Source organism: Tinamus guttatus, unplaced genomic scaffold (genome assembly GCF_059628265.1).
Source record: "Tinamus guttatus ecotype Peru unplaced genomic scaffold, ASM5962826v1 Tinamus_guttatus_pri_ptg000035l, whole genome shotgun sequence".
Taxonomy (NCBI): domain Eukaryota; kingdom Metazoa; phylum Chordata; class Aves; order Tinamiformes; family Tinamidae; genus Tinamus; species Tinamus guttatus.
Genome location: NW_028288569.1, coordinates 1,172,342 through 1,187,006, shown reverse-complemented (window position 1 = coordinate 1,187,006; position 14,665 = coordinate 1,172,342). Strand labels below are relative to the sequence as shown.

The 14,665-nt window shown below is 35.3% G+C and overlaps 1 protein-coding gene across 2 annotated transcripts in view; it reads right to left on the bottom strand.

Moving 5' to 3' along the window:
- The window catches only part of DCAF6 (DDB1 and CUL4 associated factor 6), an 80,263-nt gene that overhangs the window by 43,135 nt on the left and 22,463 nt on the right, over positions 1-14,665 (bottom strand). For both annotated transcript variants that reach the window (XM_088533329.1, XM_088533335.1), the window contains exons 4-10: positions 10,244-10,429; positions 7,380-7,493; positions 6,200-6,335; positions 4,737-4,951; positions 4,141-4,234; positions 2,124-2,243; positions 1,623-1,868 (exon numbers count right to left, since the gene is read on the bottom strand). In XM_088533329.1, the coding sequence (XP_088389455.1) occupies positions 1,623-1,868; positions 2,124-2,243; positions 4,141-4,234; positions 4,737-4,951; positions 6,200-6,335; positions 7,380-7,493; positions 10,244-10,429 (1,111 nt within the window). The remainder of the gene's footprint in view (positions 1-1,622; positions 1,869-2,123; positions 2,244-4,140; positions 4,235-4,736; positions 4,952-6,199; positions 6,336-7,379; positions 7,494-10,243; positions 10,430-14,665) is intronic.

The window sequence follows — 14,665 nt, the reverse complement described above, 5'->3', positions numbered from 1 at the left end:
CTGTTTTTCAGGGTGATCATTTGTTTCCGAGAAAGCTAATTAGGTGTAGTCAAAGAATGCACCAATTTGTACCAAATACAGCAAATTATAAAGTGTCCACTCTGACAAAAACACACAAAAAGCTTCAAATCCCACCAGCAGGCCTTTCAAATCTGAATATACTTAAGAAAGAGTCTGAAATTTGAAGTGACACTAGAAAAGAGGAAATGCTCTTTGAAAAGAGCTGATTTGAGAAACAGCTTCAGCTTCCTGCTAGTACAATAAATTTCCACCTAGAAATTCAGACAGATTCAGAGAAAAGCGGTTAAGTAGTCATTCCTTAATAATTCCAGATTTGCTCTTTAGAATATTGTCATTATGCAATGCACAAAGGTTCAGCGATGCAGCTTGTAGCAACTATCTTTAACATGGGACTTGCTCTCCCGCACATACCATCTACTTTATAAAACATCCAGATCGAAACAGAATGGTTGATTCCATGGTACATGAGGCCTTTGGCTACAATCCCTTCGTACTAAAGGCAGTGGCTTCTCCTCACTACTCACTTTCTCTAAATCAGAAGAATTGGAATAATTGCAAGGTTTGAAAAGGTGGGAAGAATAGAACAAATAACCAATATCTAGTGATTTCTCATCTTTCCCTAAGATTTTGGCTGAAGGAGCCCCAGTATATTAAATAGGACACCTTTTCTTGGGAAATTCCTCTCTCTCCTTTACTGCAGTAAAGTAATGGATTACTGCATCCATTTAGGACCCGAAGATGCAACCATCTTTTCAGATAGCAAAGTGGATTTCTTCACCATCAGAATCAGCACATAACAAAGGGCAAAAATATACAAATAATGTGGGGTTTTAAAATAATCAAATTGGAATGTCTAGGTGCTTTCAGACCACAGACCACGTCAGTCCTTCCCCCAAGTGAGGTCTAGAAAAAACAAAACAAAAACAGCAACAAAAAAAAAACATATTCTCATATAAATATTTAACTCAAACTGCTGTGGCATTTTTTCCTGCACGGTAATGCAAAAAGGCAAGCCAAATCATAGGATGCTCTTTTACTCTTACCCAAGCATGTTCTGGCATTAAAAGTACAATACATTTTCTTATTTTCCCCAGTAAGAATGAGTCACTACTTAATACAGATGAGTTTCTTCAAGATAAGCAAACTTAAAAATCAATACTCAGTAAAATTATTAACTAAGGAATACAATGCAAGATAAGTCCTGTATATCCAGATTATTTTTGAGAGCAAAAAATGCCAATGATTATGTTGTTCAGTGCATTGAAGTTACTACAGCCAAATCACAGTTGGAGAAGGCATAACATTACTTAAATCCACAAAGAAAACAATGTATTTAGAAAAAAAAAAAAAAAGTATATTCATTTCAAAAGACAAGATTGACTATTATCTTTGAGATTCCCTTTTCAGACAAAGGGTTACAACTCAGTTTTAAAAAACAAAAAACCCAAACCATAACCCACAGCTGCACTCACTTCGCTAAGATTAAATGCCTAGTCTCGTTAAGGACATTAAAGAAATAAGACATTTAGATCAGCTACCCAAAATATATACATATTTTTTTCTTATTCATTTTTAAAGACACGAGATATGTTTCTTCTCACCAGATTGATGGAACATAGGTTGAGCAGAGGCCCCTAAAGAAGGCCTTTGTTCATTATCAGGAGAGGATAATAATGAAGTTGAAGGGGGACTCTCAGTTGAAGATGATGTTGAAGGAGCTTGGGCTGACATTGTAGATGATGACGATGATGGACGTTGTTCAGGACCATCTACTTCCATTGCAGTTTCTGATTCTGTGCTAGGTGCCACATTATTAGAGGCAGGAGCATCTGGACGATTAATCCCACCTTTGATTTAAAAAAAAAAAAAAAAAAAAAAAAAAAAAAAAAAAAGAGAGAGAGAACTCAAAGATAAATTTACTCTGTCTCTAAAGATTCCTTTCCATTGTCACTTACAGGGCACCCAAATGTGCTCAGGTCTTTGGAATGCCCTTTTTTTTTTTTTTTAATCTACATCATAGAAAGGCTGACATTGAAGCACTATATCAAGTATAAACATACTTTCTGTTGACTTTTTTTTTTCCTGTAAGAGAAGGAAATCACCTCTGGACCGTGACCTTCCTCGTCCTCGATTGCTTTGTGCAACTTCGCTAGCTTCTTCAAACCATCTTGATAGCATGTCTGACATCCTCTGCATTAGAGACACATTAGGGCTTTGTTCCCCTGTAAAAATAGTAATGCTGAAGTTTTATCTTGCAGTTCACTAAATAATTCGTTTTTTCACCATTTTCCATAAGAAAATAGCACTACAAACTGCACACCTAATAATCTCCTGACTTTCAGCACAACAGTTTAGTAAAAATAATTGCTAATTGTCCACAGCACCAGCACTATATTAAAGACAAAAAATCCCTTCCTCCTAAAGCTTTATTTTTTATATATATATATAACTACCTGAAATTTTTGTACGTGTGACTTTCTGAAGTCTATGGCACTCCATTGTAAATGTTGGTTAAATAAGTGAAGAAAACTCATATATCTGTTTTTCCAGTTCACTATAAAATGAAAATTTTATTATAAAATATTGAGGGAATGAGACATATAGGATAAAGTTAGCACATCATGTTTTTAAAATTTACAAAAGGTTTCTTCATGATGTTAATTTAGCACATAAACACAATTTAATACTACTACACAGAGCTATGTGAAAAGAAATTTGGTTTGGGGATTTTGTTTTGTTTTTAGGTTTTGGATCAAGTATCAGGATTGAAATAAGAATTGTCCTAAGAAAGAAGACAGGAAAAAAAAAAAAAAGAGTTCTTAATGGGCTGAAATAGAATATTGGAATCTTGAAGTGTTTTTTGTGGTCTCCAAAATGTTCATATGTAAACACACTGTTATCTTCCAACAGAAAACTATTTCCCTTAAAAAAAAAAAAAAAATACCAAGGTAAGTATGATCTTTTTCTGGCCCCTTAGTCAATTAGTGATTTTTAAAGCAGTTTTTCTAAAAATTTTATAGTACAAGATCTTAAGAAACTGAACAAGTCAGAGAAGGAGACTCCACAGCCTCTCTGGGCAGCCTGTTCCAGGGCTCTCACTCTCACAGGAAAGAAGTTCTTCCTCACGTGGAGATGCCTGTGGAACTGCCTGTGTTTCTATTTGTACACAATACCCCTTGCCCTGTCACTGGTCACCACTGAGGAGAGTTTGGCACCATCCTTTTTACATCCTCCCCTCAGGTATTTGTACATGTTGATAAGATTCCCTCTCAGTCTTTCTTCTCCAGGCTAAACAGACCCAACTCACTAGTCCTTCCTCACACAATAGATGCTCCAGTCCCTTAATCATCTTCATGGCTCTATGCCAGACCCTCTCTAAGAAATTTCATGCCCCTCTTGTACTGGGGAGCCCAGAACTGCACCCAATACTCCAGGTGTGGCCTCACCAGAGCTGAGTAGAGGGGCAGGATCCCCTCCCTCAACCTGCTGGCAACGCTCCTGATGCAGGTCAGGATCCCACTGGCCCTCTTGGGCACGAGAACAAATTGCTGCCTCATGTCAACCATGCTGACATGTTGTCAACCAGGACTCTCCAAATCCCTCTCTGCGGAGCTGCTTTCCAGCAGGTCAACCCCTAATCTGTACTGGTGTCTGGGGTTATTCCTCCCCAGGTGCAGGACCCTGCACTTGTCCTCCTTGTTGAACCTCATGAGGTTCCTCTCTATCCCACTCTCCAACCCGCCTAGGTCTCTCTGAATAGCAGCACAGCCCTCTGGAGTGTCAGCCACTGCTCCCAGTTTGGTATTGTCCGCTAATTTGCTCAGGGTGTACTCTGTCCTCTCGCCCAAGTCATCGATGAGTAAATTTAATAGCACTAGTCACTTCATAATCACTATACGCTGCGTCAAATAACAAATTCAAGCCAATGAACCTCCACTTTCAGAAAATAAATACCTAGCCATACTGGAGTAATCTCTCTCTTTTTCTCGTGTTTCATTTCTTCCCCCTGCATGATTACTTCCTATTTTAGAGGAATCAGATCTGGAAAGACTGAGAAAGCATTTTGCTTCAAAAGGAAGAAAAAAAAAAAAAAACGGGGCATGACAGCAAACACATTACCATCTCTTTCTCGTTCACTCTCGGGCCTTGCTCTCGGTCCAGTATCTGACCAATCCCCTCTTAGCCGCAAACGTTTGACAGGTGGTTGCCGCAACTAGAAAAAAAAAAAAAAAAGGACAGAATCCATAGAATGCAAAGGCATTAGTCAGACAGAACAGCGCAGAGTTCAATCTAAGGCCACGACTCCCAAGAACTATCACAGCTTTTCATTTTATATATTTTTTGCTTTCATACTGGACAGTAAGTTAAGTCTGTATTCTGCAAAAATAGTCAGCTCCTCATATTAATAGCTGTATGTGATTTTAATGATTTGTGTATTTTTTTAAAACCTCTGACTTTTTATAGCACAATGAGGTTTGCAGCAGTACTTTTACAAGTACTATATAGAGAGTGCTGCTTTTGTTAATATTGAAAGAAACAGCCAGCTAAAATAAATAAATAAATAATAATAAAAAGCAGAACACTGTAGACATTCTATAAACATTTTTTAAAATCTGTGAGAATACAATGATTGCCTGAGAGTCATTTCAAAGGGGGCACAACAGATAAGACGAGAACAACGCCAAACATGAGAACACGTCATCCTAACCACTTGCCTCTTCCCGTCTCTCTTCAGCAGAAGGAACTTTAAGTTCTCGTGCTGTGTCATCCTTGGGATCAAACAAGTATATGTAATCTGAAGAGTAGCTAACAAGGATCTCTTGACCATCTTCACTATAACACAGAGATGTCACTCTGCAGGATTTGTTGTTGAGATGAGGAGGAACAAATCGTGCCACCATTCCAACAGTGCCCCGACCAGCATAATTCCCTATATTATACATATATATATATATATATATACATATATAAAAAAAAACAAACAAAAAAAACACCACACACACACAGAAAAAAAAATTAGGAAGAATATTTACAATTTCAAATTTTAAGCTATATTCTTTCAATATGCTGTTGTTTAATAACCAAAGGAAAATAACCAGATAAAAGCCAAGTATCTTGCAGATTCTGAATTCTGTTATTTTATTCTGAATAGCGACATATCGCCTCTAGCTAGTATTTTATTTTTGTTATACTGTTAGATGCAGATAGATGTTAGATAGATGTTATATGCACATTATTAAATAAATGAATACAAACACACACACACATTCATATGTTACATATACATTCATATACATACATTATATATATTACATATTACGTGCATATATTACATATCCATCCCATGATGGAGCTATCTGTAAAAAGTAGTACAAAAAATGCTACCCTTTTAAACTGCCAAACTACACCAATACATTGAATTGTGTTGGAGCTGTTAGTGCTTCTCTGAAATCTCACTTCCATTCCCTACCCTAAACAATCTTAAATGCTAGAATAAAAAAGATAAAAAAAAATAAAATAACTAAATATATATGTGAGTAGATAAAATTATCTTTGAAAGACCTAACACAGAAAAACAGGATGTTCCAAAATCTCTCCATTTCTCACATAGCCATTTGTCACATGGCATGTACACAGATGTGCCCACAAACAAGTTGAGAGTTAATCGCATAAGGACTGAAAGTCTTAAATGAAAATCAGTATCTTGCTTACTACCGATAACTCACTGCTGCAAAATTAAACACTTTATATAATACTAAATAACTCATAAGACTTCTTCCAGTAAGAGACAACATATTACAGTGTAGTAGTGTAGAAGGCGGGAAGAACTTCAATAACATAGAGGGGAACCATTATAGGCCACGATTCCTAGCTCTTTAGAACATTTCAGTCACATATTACAAGATGAAAGAGGAGGTATTAAGCATGTCAGAATTTCATTTTCTGCATTGAATATATTCTACGATGAATGAAGAGATTAGGTATACTTACCTAAGATTTGTCTATTAGCAAATATTAGAGTGAAATGATCCCATTATTAAATGAACATACATCTCAGATAAAAATATTTTATGTCAATCACCCATCATTTATTTTGAAGAAAAAACAAACAAAAATCCTACAGAAACAGGAACTGCAAGTGCTTAGAAAACTTAATTGTAAAGTGTACATTTCCTACCTGTTGCTCTTGTACCAAGCATTCGCCGATCATATATTCTTACTGAGCTATCAGAACAACCCACAGCAAGATAATATGGGATTGGTGGACAGATAGCAACAGAAGTGGCAGCACGTCGGCAGTTTATTAAAATATCCTGGAACAAACAAAAATACTGCATTTAAATAATAGTTCTGAGTGTCTGAGGCTTATTCCTGTTTTTACTCCAGGACATAGCCTTGTTATTCAAAGAGCTGAAGCTTTTGAGAATCAGGTCTGGCCCTGTGAAGATAGATTACAAATATGTGAAACAGAAGAACTATGGCATAGAAGGAAAATCATCAGACAAACACACAGTATGACATCAACTTAAAAAACAAAACAAAACCACAACAACAACAAAGCAAAACAGACAACAACAACAACAGAAAACAATGAATATACAAGAATAGATAAAGCATAAGGGGTAAAGATTTATAAACTGGCTTGCACAGTGCATTTTCTTATGCAAACATAGATAGTTATTGAGTAGGCAGAGCAGCAAATACACAGGAAAAGTCTTAACTAATTTAAAAGATTAGAACAGATTTGGTTTGCGGACAGGTAATTGGATAGCTGAATATACTGTAATTAGAGGGCAAAGAAACTCCTAGAACTGGGAAATGTACACAAAGCAGAACAAAATTAATCAAGAACACAGCATGCATAATTCATATGGCTTCCAAATTCCAAACATAGTGGACAAAACTAATACTTAACCTTCAAGGAAATAGTGCAAATAATTAATTTGATATAGCATAATTCATTACCAAGTATTTTCTTATCGTAGTATGGAGGGACAAAGGATGCTCAAAAGCACAAGGTTGCAGTTGGTTTTCAAATTTCAATTTTTTTGCTTCCAACTCCACACTCTATGGTAATTAATATAAACCACACTAAAAGGTTCAATTTCAAGGTGAAATCTTTTCTATCACATATGAATCCTCAAACCAAAATTCATAAAACTGCAGAGACTTATTTAAAAAAAAAAAATAAAAAAATCCCCAAACTTTTTTTTTGTTTCTTGGGAAATATGTTGTCATCTCCACCAACGACCCTGAAATCTATTACTTCTAAAAGCCTTACCAGGATTCAAATCCTATGTTTGTATGATGTACAGCTCTACATTTAGGTCATCTTTATTAAAAGATTTCACTCTTACATCTTTACAATCTTCCTTTGTGCAACTTGTTTTGATTCGAGTATCAAACCATCTTACAGTGCCATCTTCACCACAAGACAGGAAAGTATAGGGATCATTTGGTACTGTCATAACCTGGAGGGGAAAAAAAAGTAGTATTAATACCTCTAGAAATACCATTATTCCATTATTTTGGAAATAAAATCGCTGATATTTTGATGTAAAGACATCAGCAGTGTCTTTACATAAATAAAGCAATTATTACTCACTTCAGGCTTTCTATTGAAATAAATGAAGAAAGTATTCTGATATTTCTTTATTTTCAAGAAAAAGTTAGAACTACTGAAATTAAAATAAAAAGTGTACAAGATGAAAGTAGTAGTATGTATAAAGGTCAAATCTTACAAATACTTTCACTGTTTTGTAATATGCAACACGCATTTACTAGTATTAATTTTCAGATTTTTTTTTCCCATGACTTAATATAGGACAGTAACAGCTACAAATCAAAATCCTCAGAAATGTGAACATTATCAAAATACTAAATGATATTAATTCCCAAAAAAGAATTCAAGATAGGCCTCCTGAAACAATTATGGATCCAAGGCTGCTGGTGAGAATCCTGAATCTTTTCTTTTCTTGTTTTTAAGAGAGCATTGCATTGTTTCATTTCCCTGATCCCAGCTTTCCTCATACTAAGGAAGTTTTAGACATGATCTCACTGTAAACATTTTCTTTTGTCCTGAGAATGCCATTGAACATGACATAACACAGTAAACTCTTATTTTAGGGAGCCATATTTTTTTTTCTGCACTAATGCTATTTCACAATATGCATATAAAAATGCAGTACCTATAACCTGGCATGTGCAATTGCAAATATGTGGTGTTTAAAAATATACAACCTACTTTATAAACTACTTTATTAAAATAAAGAAATAGAAAGAGAGAAAGAGAGAGAGAGAGACTGGCTGCAATAAGTAAGAGTTATTGGAGACAACAAAATTTTCGTCTTGATTTCCTAGTTTGTTTGGCTGCCCATACTTCTTTTAAAATATTCTTCAATTTCATTGTCCCTTGTTCAAGTTTAATTTGTTCTACCTTACAAATTTACACTTAACATCTAGTCTAGCAGTTGGCAATGTGCATATCATGGTTACTGATGGCAACAACTGGCAAGATGTACCAAGATCTCATATTAAAGTCTCCAAGTGCTATGTTCTACTTAGTGTTACACTAATAGACCCACAAGCACAACTGGCAATGCCTTTCATTGAACTTTTCCAGTTAGACTGTTGCTTTGCAGGACCACCTGGCATCAGTCACTTCACATTATCCACCAAACAGTCAACCCAATCTCAGAGAGAGCAAAATTTAACAAATTGCCCAAGAGTCACTTTGGCAATATTTACCTCCCCAGCTTTCTTTCCTCCTTTCTGTCGTGGTACTCAGCACAGCTTATTACATGACTCCAAACTTCACTACTCTAATAATACTCCAATAACTGCCTGAAGGTCTCCTCAGGGCAGTACCCATTACCATTTCCCTCTTCTCAAGCTCAGAAACTTTTTATAGGTAGCTGCCCAGCAAACAGAGGTACCAGCTGAGCATTAACTGTCTGTCCCTCAAGGCTGTAGCCCAAGCAGCAGAGGCTCTCATTCCCCAATGCAGCCAGAAGACAGCAAACTGTCAGAATCCAGGACACTTCACAACTGAGTACACTTCATCTTTAGCAAACAGCATCTTGGCCTCCAGATGTTTTTATGAAAAAGCTGGTATTAGTTGAGATACAGTGAACACCCAATCAATTGCCAGAATCCACAAAATAAAGAGCTTTCTACATATAATAAACTTCAGAAGTTTAAACTGCCTCACTTTTCACTAATTGGAGGCCATAAGAATTGAGGTTATTCAAAGAAAACAGTTGTTTTCTCAATCAAAACAAACACATCAAAAGCAAAAGCAGGCAGTGAGAGCCTAGGCTGCAGAATGTTCTGCAAAACTAAAACAAATACCACAGTGAACAACACAGGGTTTGCTTGACTGACCTACAGCGTTACCCTGCATATAAGAAGTGGTTTTGAGAAGTCTTCTAAATTACAACCTTTGGGATACTTTTGTTACATGGCCAGAAATGAATTCTGGCAGTGCTTCAGCCATCTTCTTTCCCTCACATACTACCTTCCCTCAGCCCCTAAATTTGCCTACATTTTTAACAAAGTATCCTAAAAATCTCTATTCATTTAACATACAAAGAGAGAAATTTAAAAACTTGCTATGAAATATGAGCTAACTAGTTACAAAAGCAATGGATATGTGATTTTTTTCCTCTGTGTGCTTATAATGTGTGTTAAACACAGTCTCAAATAGATCATCTAAACCAAGAAAAAATGTATCAATCCCATTTTAAGCATAGTAAGTTTTATAATCAGCAGATTTTACTTTCAGTCAAAAAAAAAAAAAAAAACAGACATTCACCTTAAGTGCTCAAGCTCTTTGCTTCTTCACCTACCAGTAAGCGTGAGAAATATGAGCAAAACTTCTGAAGGAAGATTGAAAACACTTGTTTTGCACTTACACTTCACTAAAATATTAAAAATATATTCATTTTTATTCTACACAAGGTTCAGTGAAAGTTTATCCAGCTATTTTACTTTCAAAAAAAGGTCTTAATGACTCACCTTCAGAAAATCTTTCATTTAGATAATATCTTTCTCTTTTAAAAACAATTCTCTAAGAGAAAGACAAAAAAATAAAACTAAAAGAAAAAAACTTTAATTCTTGGGAAACACAAATAAAGCTTCCACTGTCTGATTAAAATCTTTGATAGCAGTACAACAAAATATGCATTACACCTTAAAATTATCTTCTACTTTTGTAAGGTACCTCATAAGTAGTTCCATAGTGGCACGTATACTGGCATTGTCTGTTAGTCTCTGCATCTTGTTCAACATTAGTGTAAAAAATTACTCCATCTCCAGAACAAGATACAATCTGTTTGTCATTGGTGCATGGCAAGAATTTTGCACTAAAAATATTTGCCCTGTGTCCTGAGCGAATGGTTGTTAAAACCTAGAAAGAAAACAAGAAAGGCTTTATCAGATTAATATTTTCAAAACAAAAAAAGGGAAAATAATAATGACTCCAGTACTATACAGCTTCAGTTAAACATGGATTGCCTACAATATATAGTTCAATATTAACAAAGAAGATATTCTTAGAAGAAATTTGCTATATAGAAAAAGTGGCTCCACAACAGACATTCACTTGGCCACTTTCCCAACGTGGTCTGCAAAATGAAAGAACTAGAACGCAACAGCTTAAAGAATTTGTTTTATTTTCAAAGAGGTCAGTTACATATCATGTCAGGATTCTCAAAATAAAACATTAGTCCAGAAATCAGCATGCCCACAAGGACAGATTTAAAATATTGGGAACACTTAGGTCAAGGAGAATAAGACATTCTAAACCAATACAGCTTTATAAACTTTTAAAAATTGTTTATAATGATTGATTGATTTTAAGGGTGGCAGCGCTTAATATAAATTCACTTTAAAGAGAACTGAAATTTTTAAGAAAAGATAATTTGAAGCTAGAAAAAAAATAAACAAAAAATGAAGAGCATTATTACTGGGCAGTAAACTAACAGTTCAATTAATCTTTTAACAATAAATTTTAAATGATCAGTGTCATCTACCTAAAAGCAAAGCACAGCAGCATGTATTATTTTACCATCACAGTTGGTTTTATATACTTTATGCTGACTTTCTATATTTCCTAATACATTTTTGATTAGGCTATTAAAACTGAAAAACCTCTCTGTGCTTTCCCATGTGGTGGTGAACATCACAGACTTACCTTACTTATCACATCTGTGGCAGCTAAAGCAAACTGCATTTCCACACAGTATTATATGAAAAAGATACCAAGTTGTTTATAGAACGAAAATAAATTCTGAATTCCCACTCAATTAACATAATGAAAGAAAACATTATGTAAATGAGGTTGCTCTCTCAAAGTAGTGGGTTTCTATTATTTTACAAGTGCTATTTTGCACAATTTAATCAATTCACAAAAAATTAACAGTGTATCTGCATATTCTGAAAGATGTACAGAGATCAGTATTTTTCTTAAAAAAAAACTACTGACTTCATTGCAATATATCTGCCTCTTTATTCAGCTTGGTTCAGGTTTCTCCATTTTACCAAAAATCCTTAAAACTCAGATATGCAAAAGAAACAAAAGATACACACTAGCAGAAAAGTAACTAATTTACTCAGAGGTTGCTATTCCCAAGGTTCCTTAGCTCAGGTGGTAATTAATAACTAAAATAAACGATGGGATTGACAGATGACATGACTTTATGGGTGTCAAAGACATATTTTCTGACACCAAAAGAATCTCCTGTTCACCCTCCTCCTAAAAAATCTAAACAATGTTGGGCTTTTCTACCATTCTAAGATTCTCCTTCCGTGTTCAGTCACTCATCCCTGTTACTGAACACACTCATGTAGCCTTTCTTCACTTTGCTCTGCTGCATGGGATCTCTCTATCATCAAGTTACAGAGGCTTCCTGCTTTCCGTTTTTTCTTTCTCACTAACTCCAAGCTAAGTTGCTTGCTTTTGATGCAAGCTAATTTATTATAACTTCCTGCTTCTGTTTTCCCCATTTAGGGCTCTCAGTTCAGATGTGAGATCTGCATTTCTTCGACAGTCCTCAAACTTGGAAATATTCAGAATTTTCTTCCCCTCCACTGTAAACTTAAACAGCACTCAGCAATACACACAGACACACATTACCAGCAGAAGAAATAATTTTGTTACGTAGACCTAACCCTGACTGGTCTATCCCTCTATTTCCTGCTATGTTGTATGGTATTGCAACAGAAACTATTGCATAGAAGTACTACAGTATAAATGTGCAAGATTTTCCACATCCTTCATTTGCACTGCATGTCCTTTGCCACCCTACTTGTTTCCTTCTCTAAGGCACCACAGTAAGAGAGGCACTGCCTGTGCCTAGTCAAGAAATAAAGCTAATCCCAAGAGCCTATCATTGGATGTCACAGAGGAACATAAAAAAAGAACAATCACTACCAACATACCACAAGCGTCAAATACTTAATGACCAAGTTAAAACTGAAGGAGAAGAGAGAAAGAATTCCAAACATTTTTCAAAGTAGTTGACCAGCTGTAGTACTTCAAATTAGCTTTTCTTGAGTTTTGCATTACACGGAAAATCAATTGGAGAGGCAACAAATTTGAGATTTCAAGTTCCACCTCTTAAAGCATAAACTAAATATTTGGGACAGGATTTCTAATTCCTCTAACAATAACATAAACTTGCATACAAGCTCCATAACAATATGCACTTTATTCCAAAAAGGCATATACAAGATCAGCGCACGTTTTGGGAAATACAAATAAAGAAGCTTTATATTAAAGAGAGAAGTCATCAACAGCAATTTTAAAAGAATACTAAATACTAAAACCTGTAAAAGGAAGTGGTCTTACAACACTGAAATAAACACAAGTCAAATATCAGTATGTAACTAGGTCTTTCTGGACATAGTTAACTTAAAGGGCTCACTCAAGCTATTTAGCACTAATTCTATTATAACCAGCTTTTCTAAGCATTTTCTTTGAAGAGGTCGAAATCCTTGGCTGGGACAAACCCAAACCTTGAAACAAACCCAAAGGAAACTTGTCCTATGGTGAAAAGTAGCAATCCTTATTCCAGAAAAACAAAAAACATACATTTCACTCCCCCAAGCATACCCTAAAGCCTCTCCAACTCTCTCACATCAGCAGAGCCCTTTCCCTCTCAGAAGGCCAACTGGGCTAAGGATTCAAAATCTTTAGTGTAGCTACTCATGAAAATCCTTTGGTCACTATGTGGAAGAGAACAGTGAAATGAAGTTCCGAAGGAGCTCCCCATCAGAAAAACTATTCTTAGCTATCCCAAAGCATAGAGTGTTTATTTGTTGCATTAATCTCATCATGAATTTTAGAAATCACAGTAACACAATTCTCGGATACATAAGCAACAAAAATATAACCTATTGAAACCACATAAATATACTTAGAAAAAAAAGAGACAAATACATGGTAGTACTTAACAGCTGCCTCTATACATACCTCACAAACTAGAGTTACATAAATCTCAAGTAAATAAAGAATTAAACAAGTTTAGATACTTCCTATTAAACAGGATGTTTTACTAATACAGAACGTTATGTTAACTGCTGAAATCTATTTTAGCTCTAGCCAGGCTTGCTCATAACACGAAATGTGGTGATGAAAATATCAGCAAAGGAAAGAGAATTACAGCAGTTCTGGTACCAATATCAGTTTGTTCTCTTTTTCTTCTGTTACTCAAATCAGAGAAAATAAGCTAACACAATTTTGAATAACAGACATGAAAACAAAAAACAAACAAAAATCTCATATTTCATTAACAACACACGCTACTGAGTCTTCTTGCACCTAAGCACCCACTGTTATATAACTACATTTGCACATGTTTAAGTATCTATCTGCTCTTCTGTTACTAAAATGCAGAACACAAAAATAACTCATCTGACTTTTGAAAAATACCACATCCCCTAGATTCTTACTTAACTGCAGCAATAGTAAACAAGGAAGAAAATCCCAAACTCTTCACCTAGAAGCATGAAGTTTAAGTGACCACTTCTACTAAAATATTATAATTGTACAATGAATAAATACTTGCACCAAAATTATTTTATACTGATATGTTAAAATAAATCATGTCCAGTAAGTAGTATCAAACACATTTAACTTTACAATTTCTTTAAAAATTTATGAGTCTCTCCAACAATATTCACTTTGAAATATTGCCCTTCTCCACTCCTCAATTGCTTGGATACCTCTTCTTCCTCAGGTGAACCAACAGTCCAACAGAAACCCCAGCCTGATAAAACTGATCAGAGCTTTATCAGAGTAGAACCAGTAATAGAAAGGAACTGATACTGCTTGGAGGCTGTAGATCATTTGAAGAAGTGGGAAAAAAAGACTTACCGACCAGCACAGGCTACACCCCAGATTGCTATTACTCTCCCATCTCCACTCTTCATGCAAAGCAAGTATTTCTGTCTCTGTAGCTATTCAAACTCCTACACAACAGCAAACACACATTTTGGAACCCCCTTCTATATTTTAATTTTCTGCACCTCTTAACGGTTTAGTCTTAGTGTGGAAGAGGAGACTTGGAACATCAGTGCATAGGATTCCCAGAACTGAAGGACATAGTTTGTTAGAAGACGCACTCTGAACTATCAGCAGCTC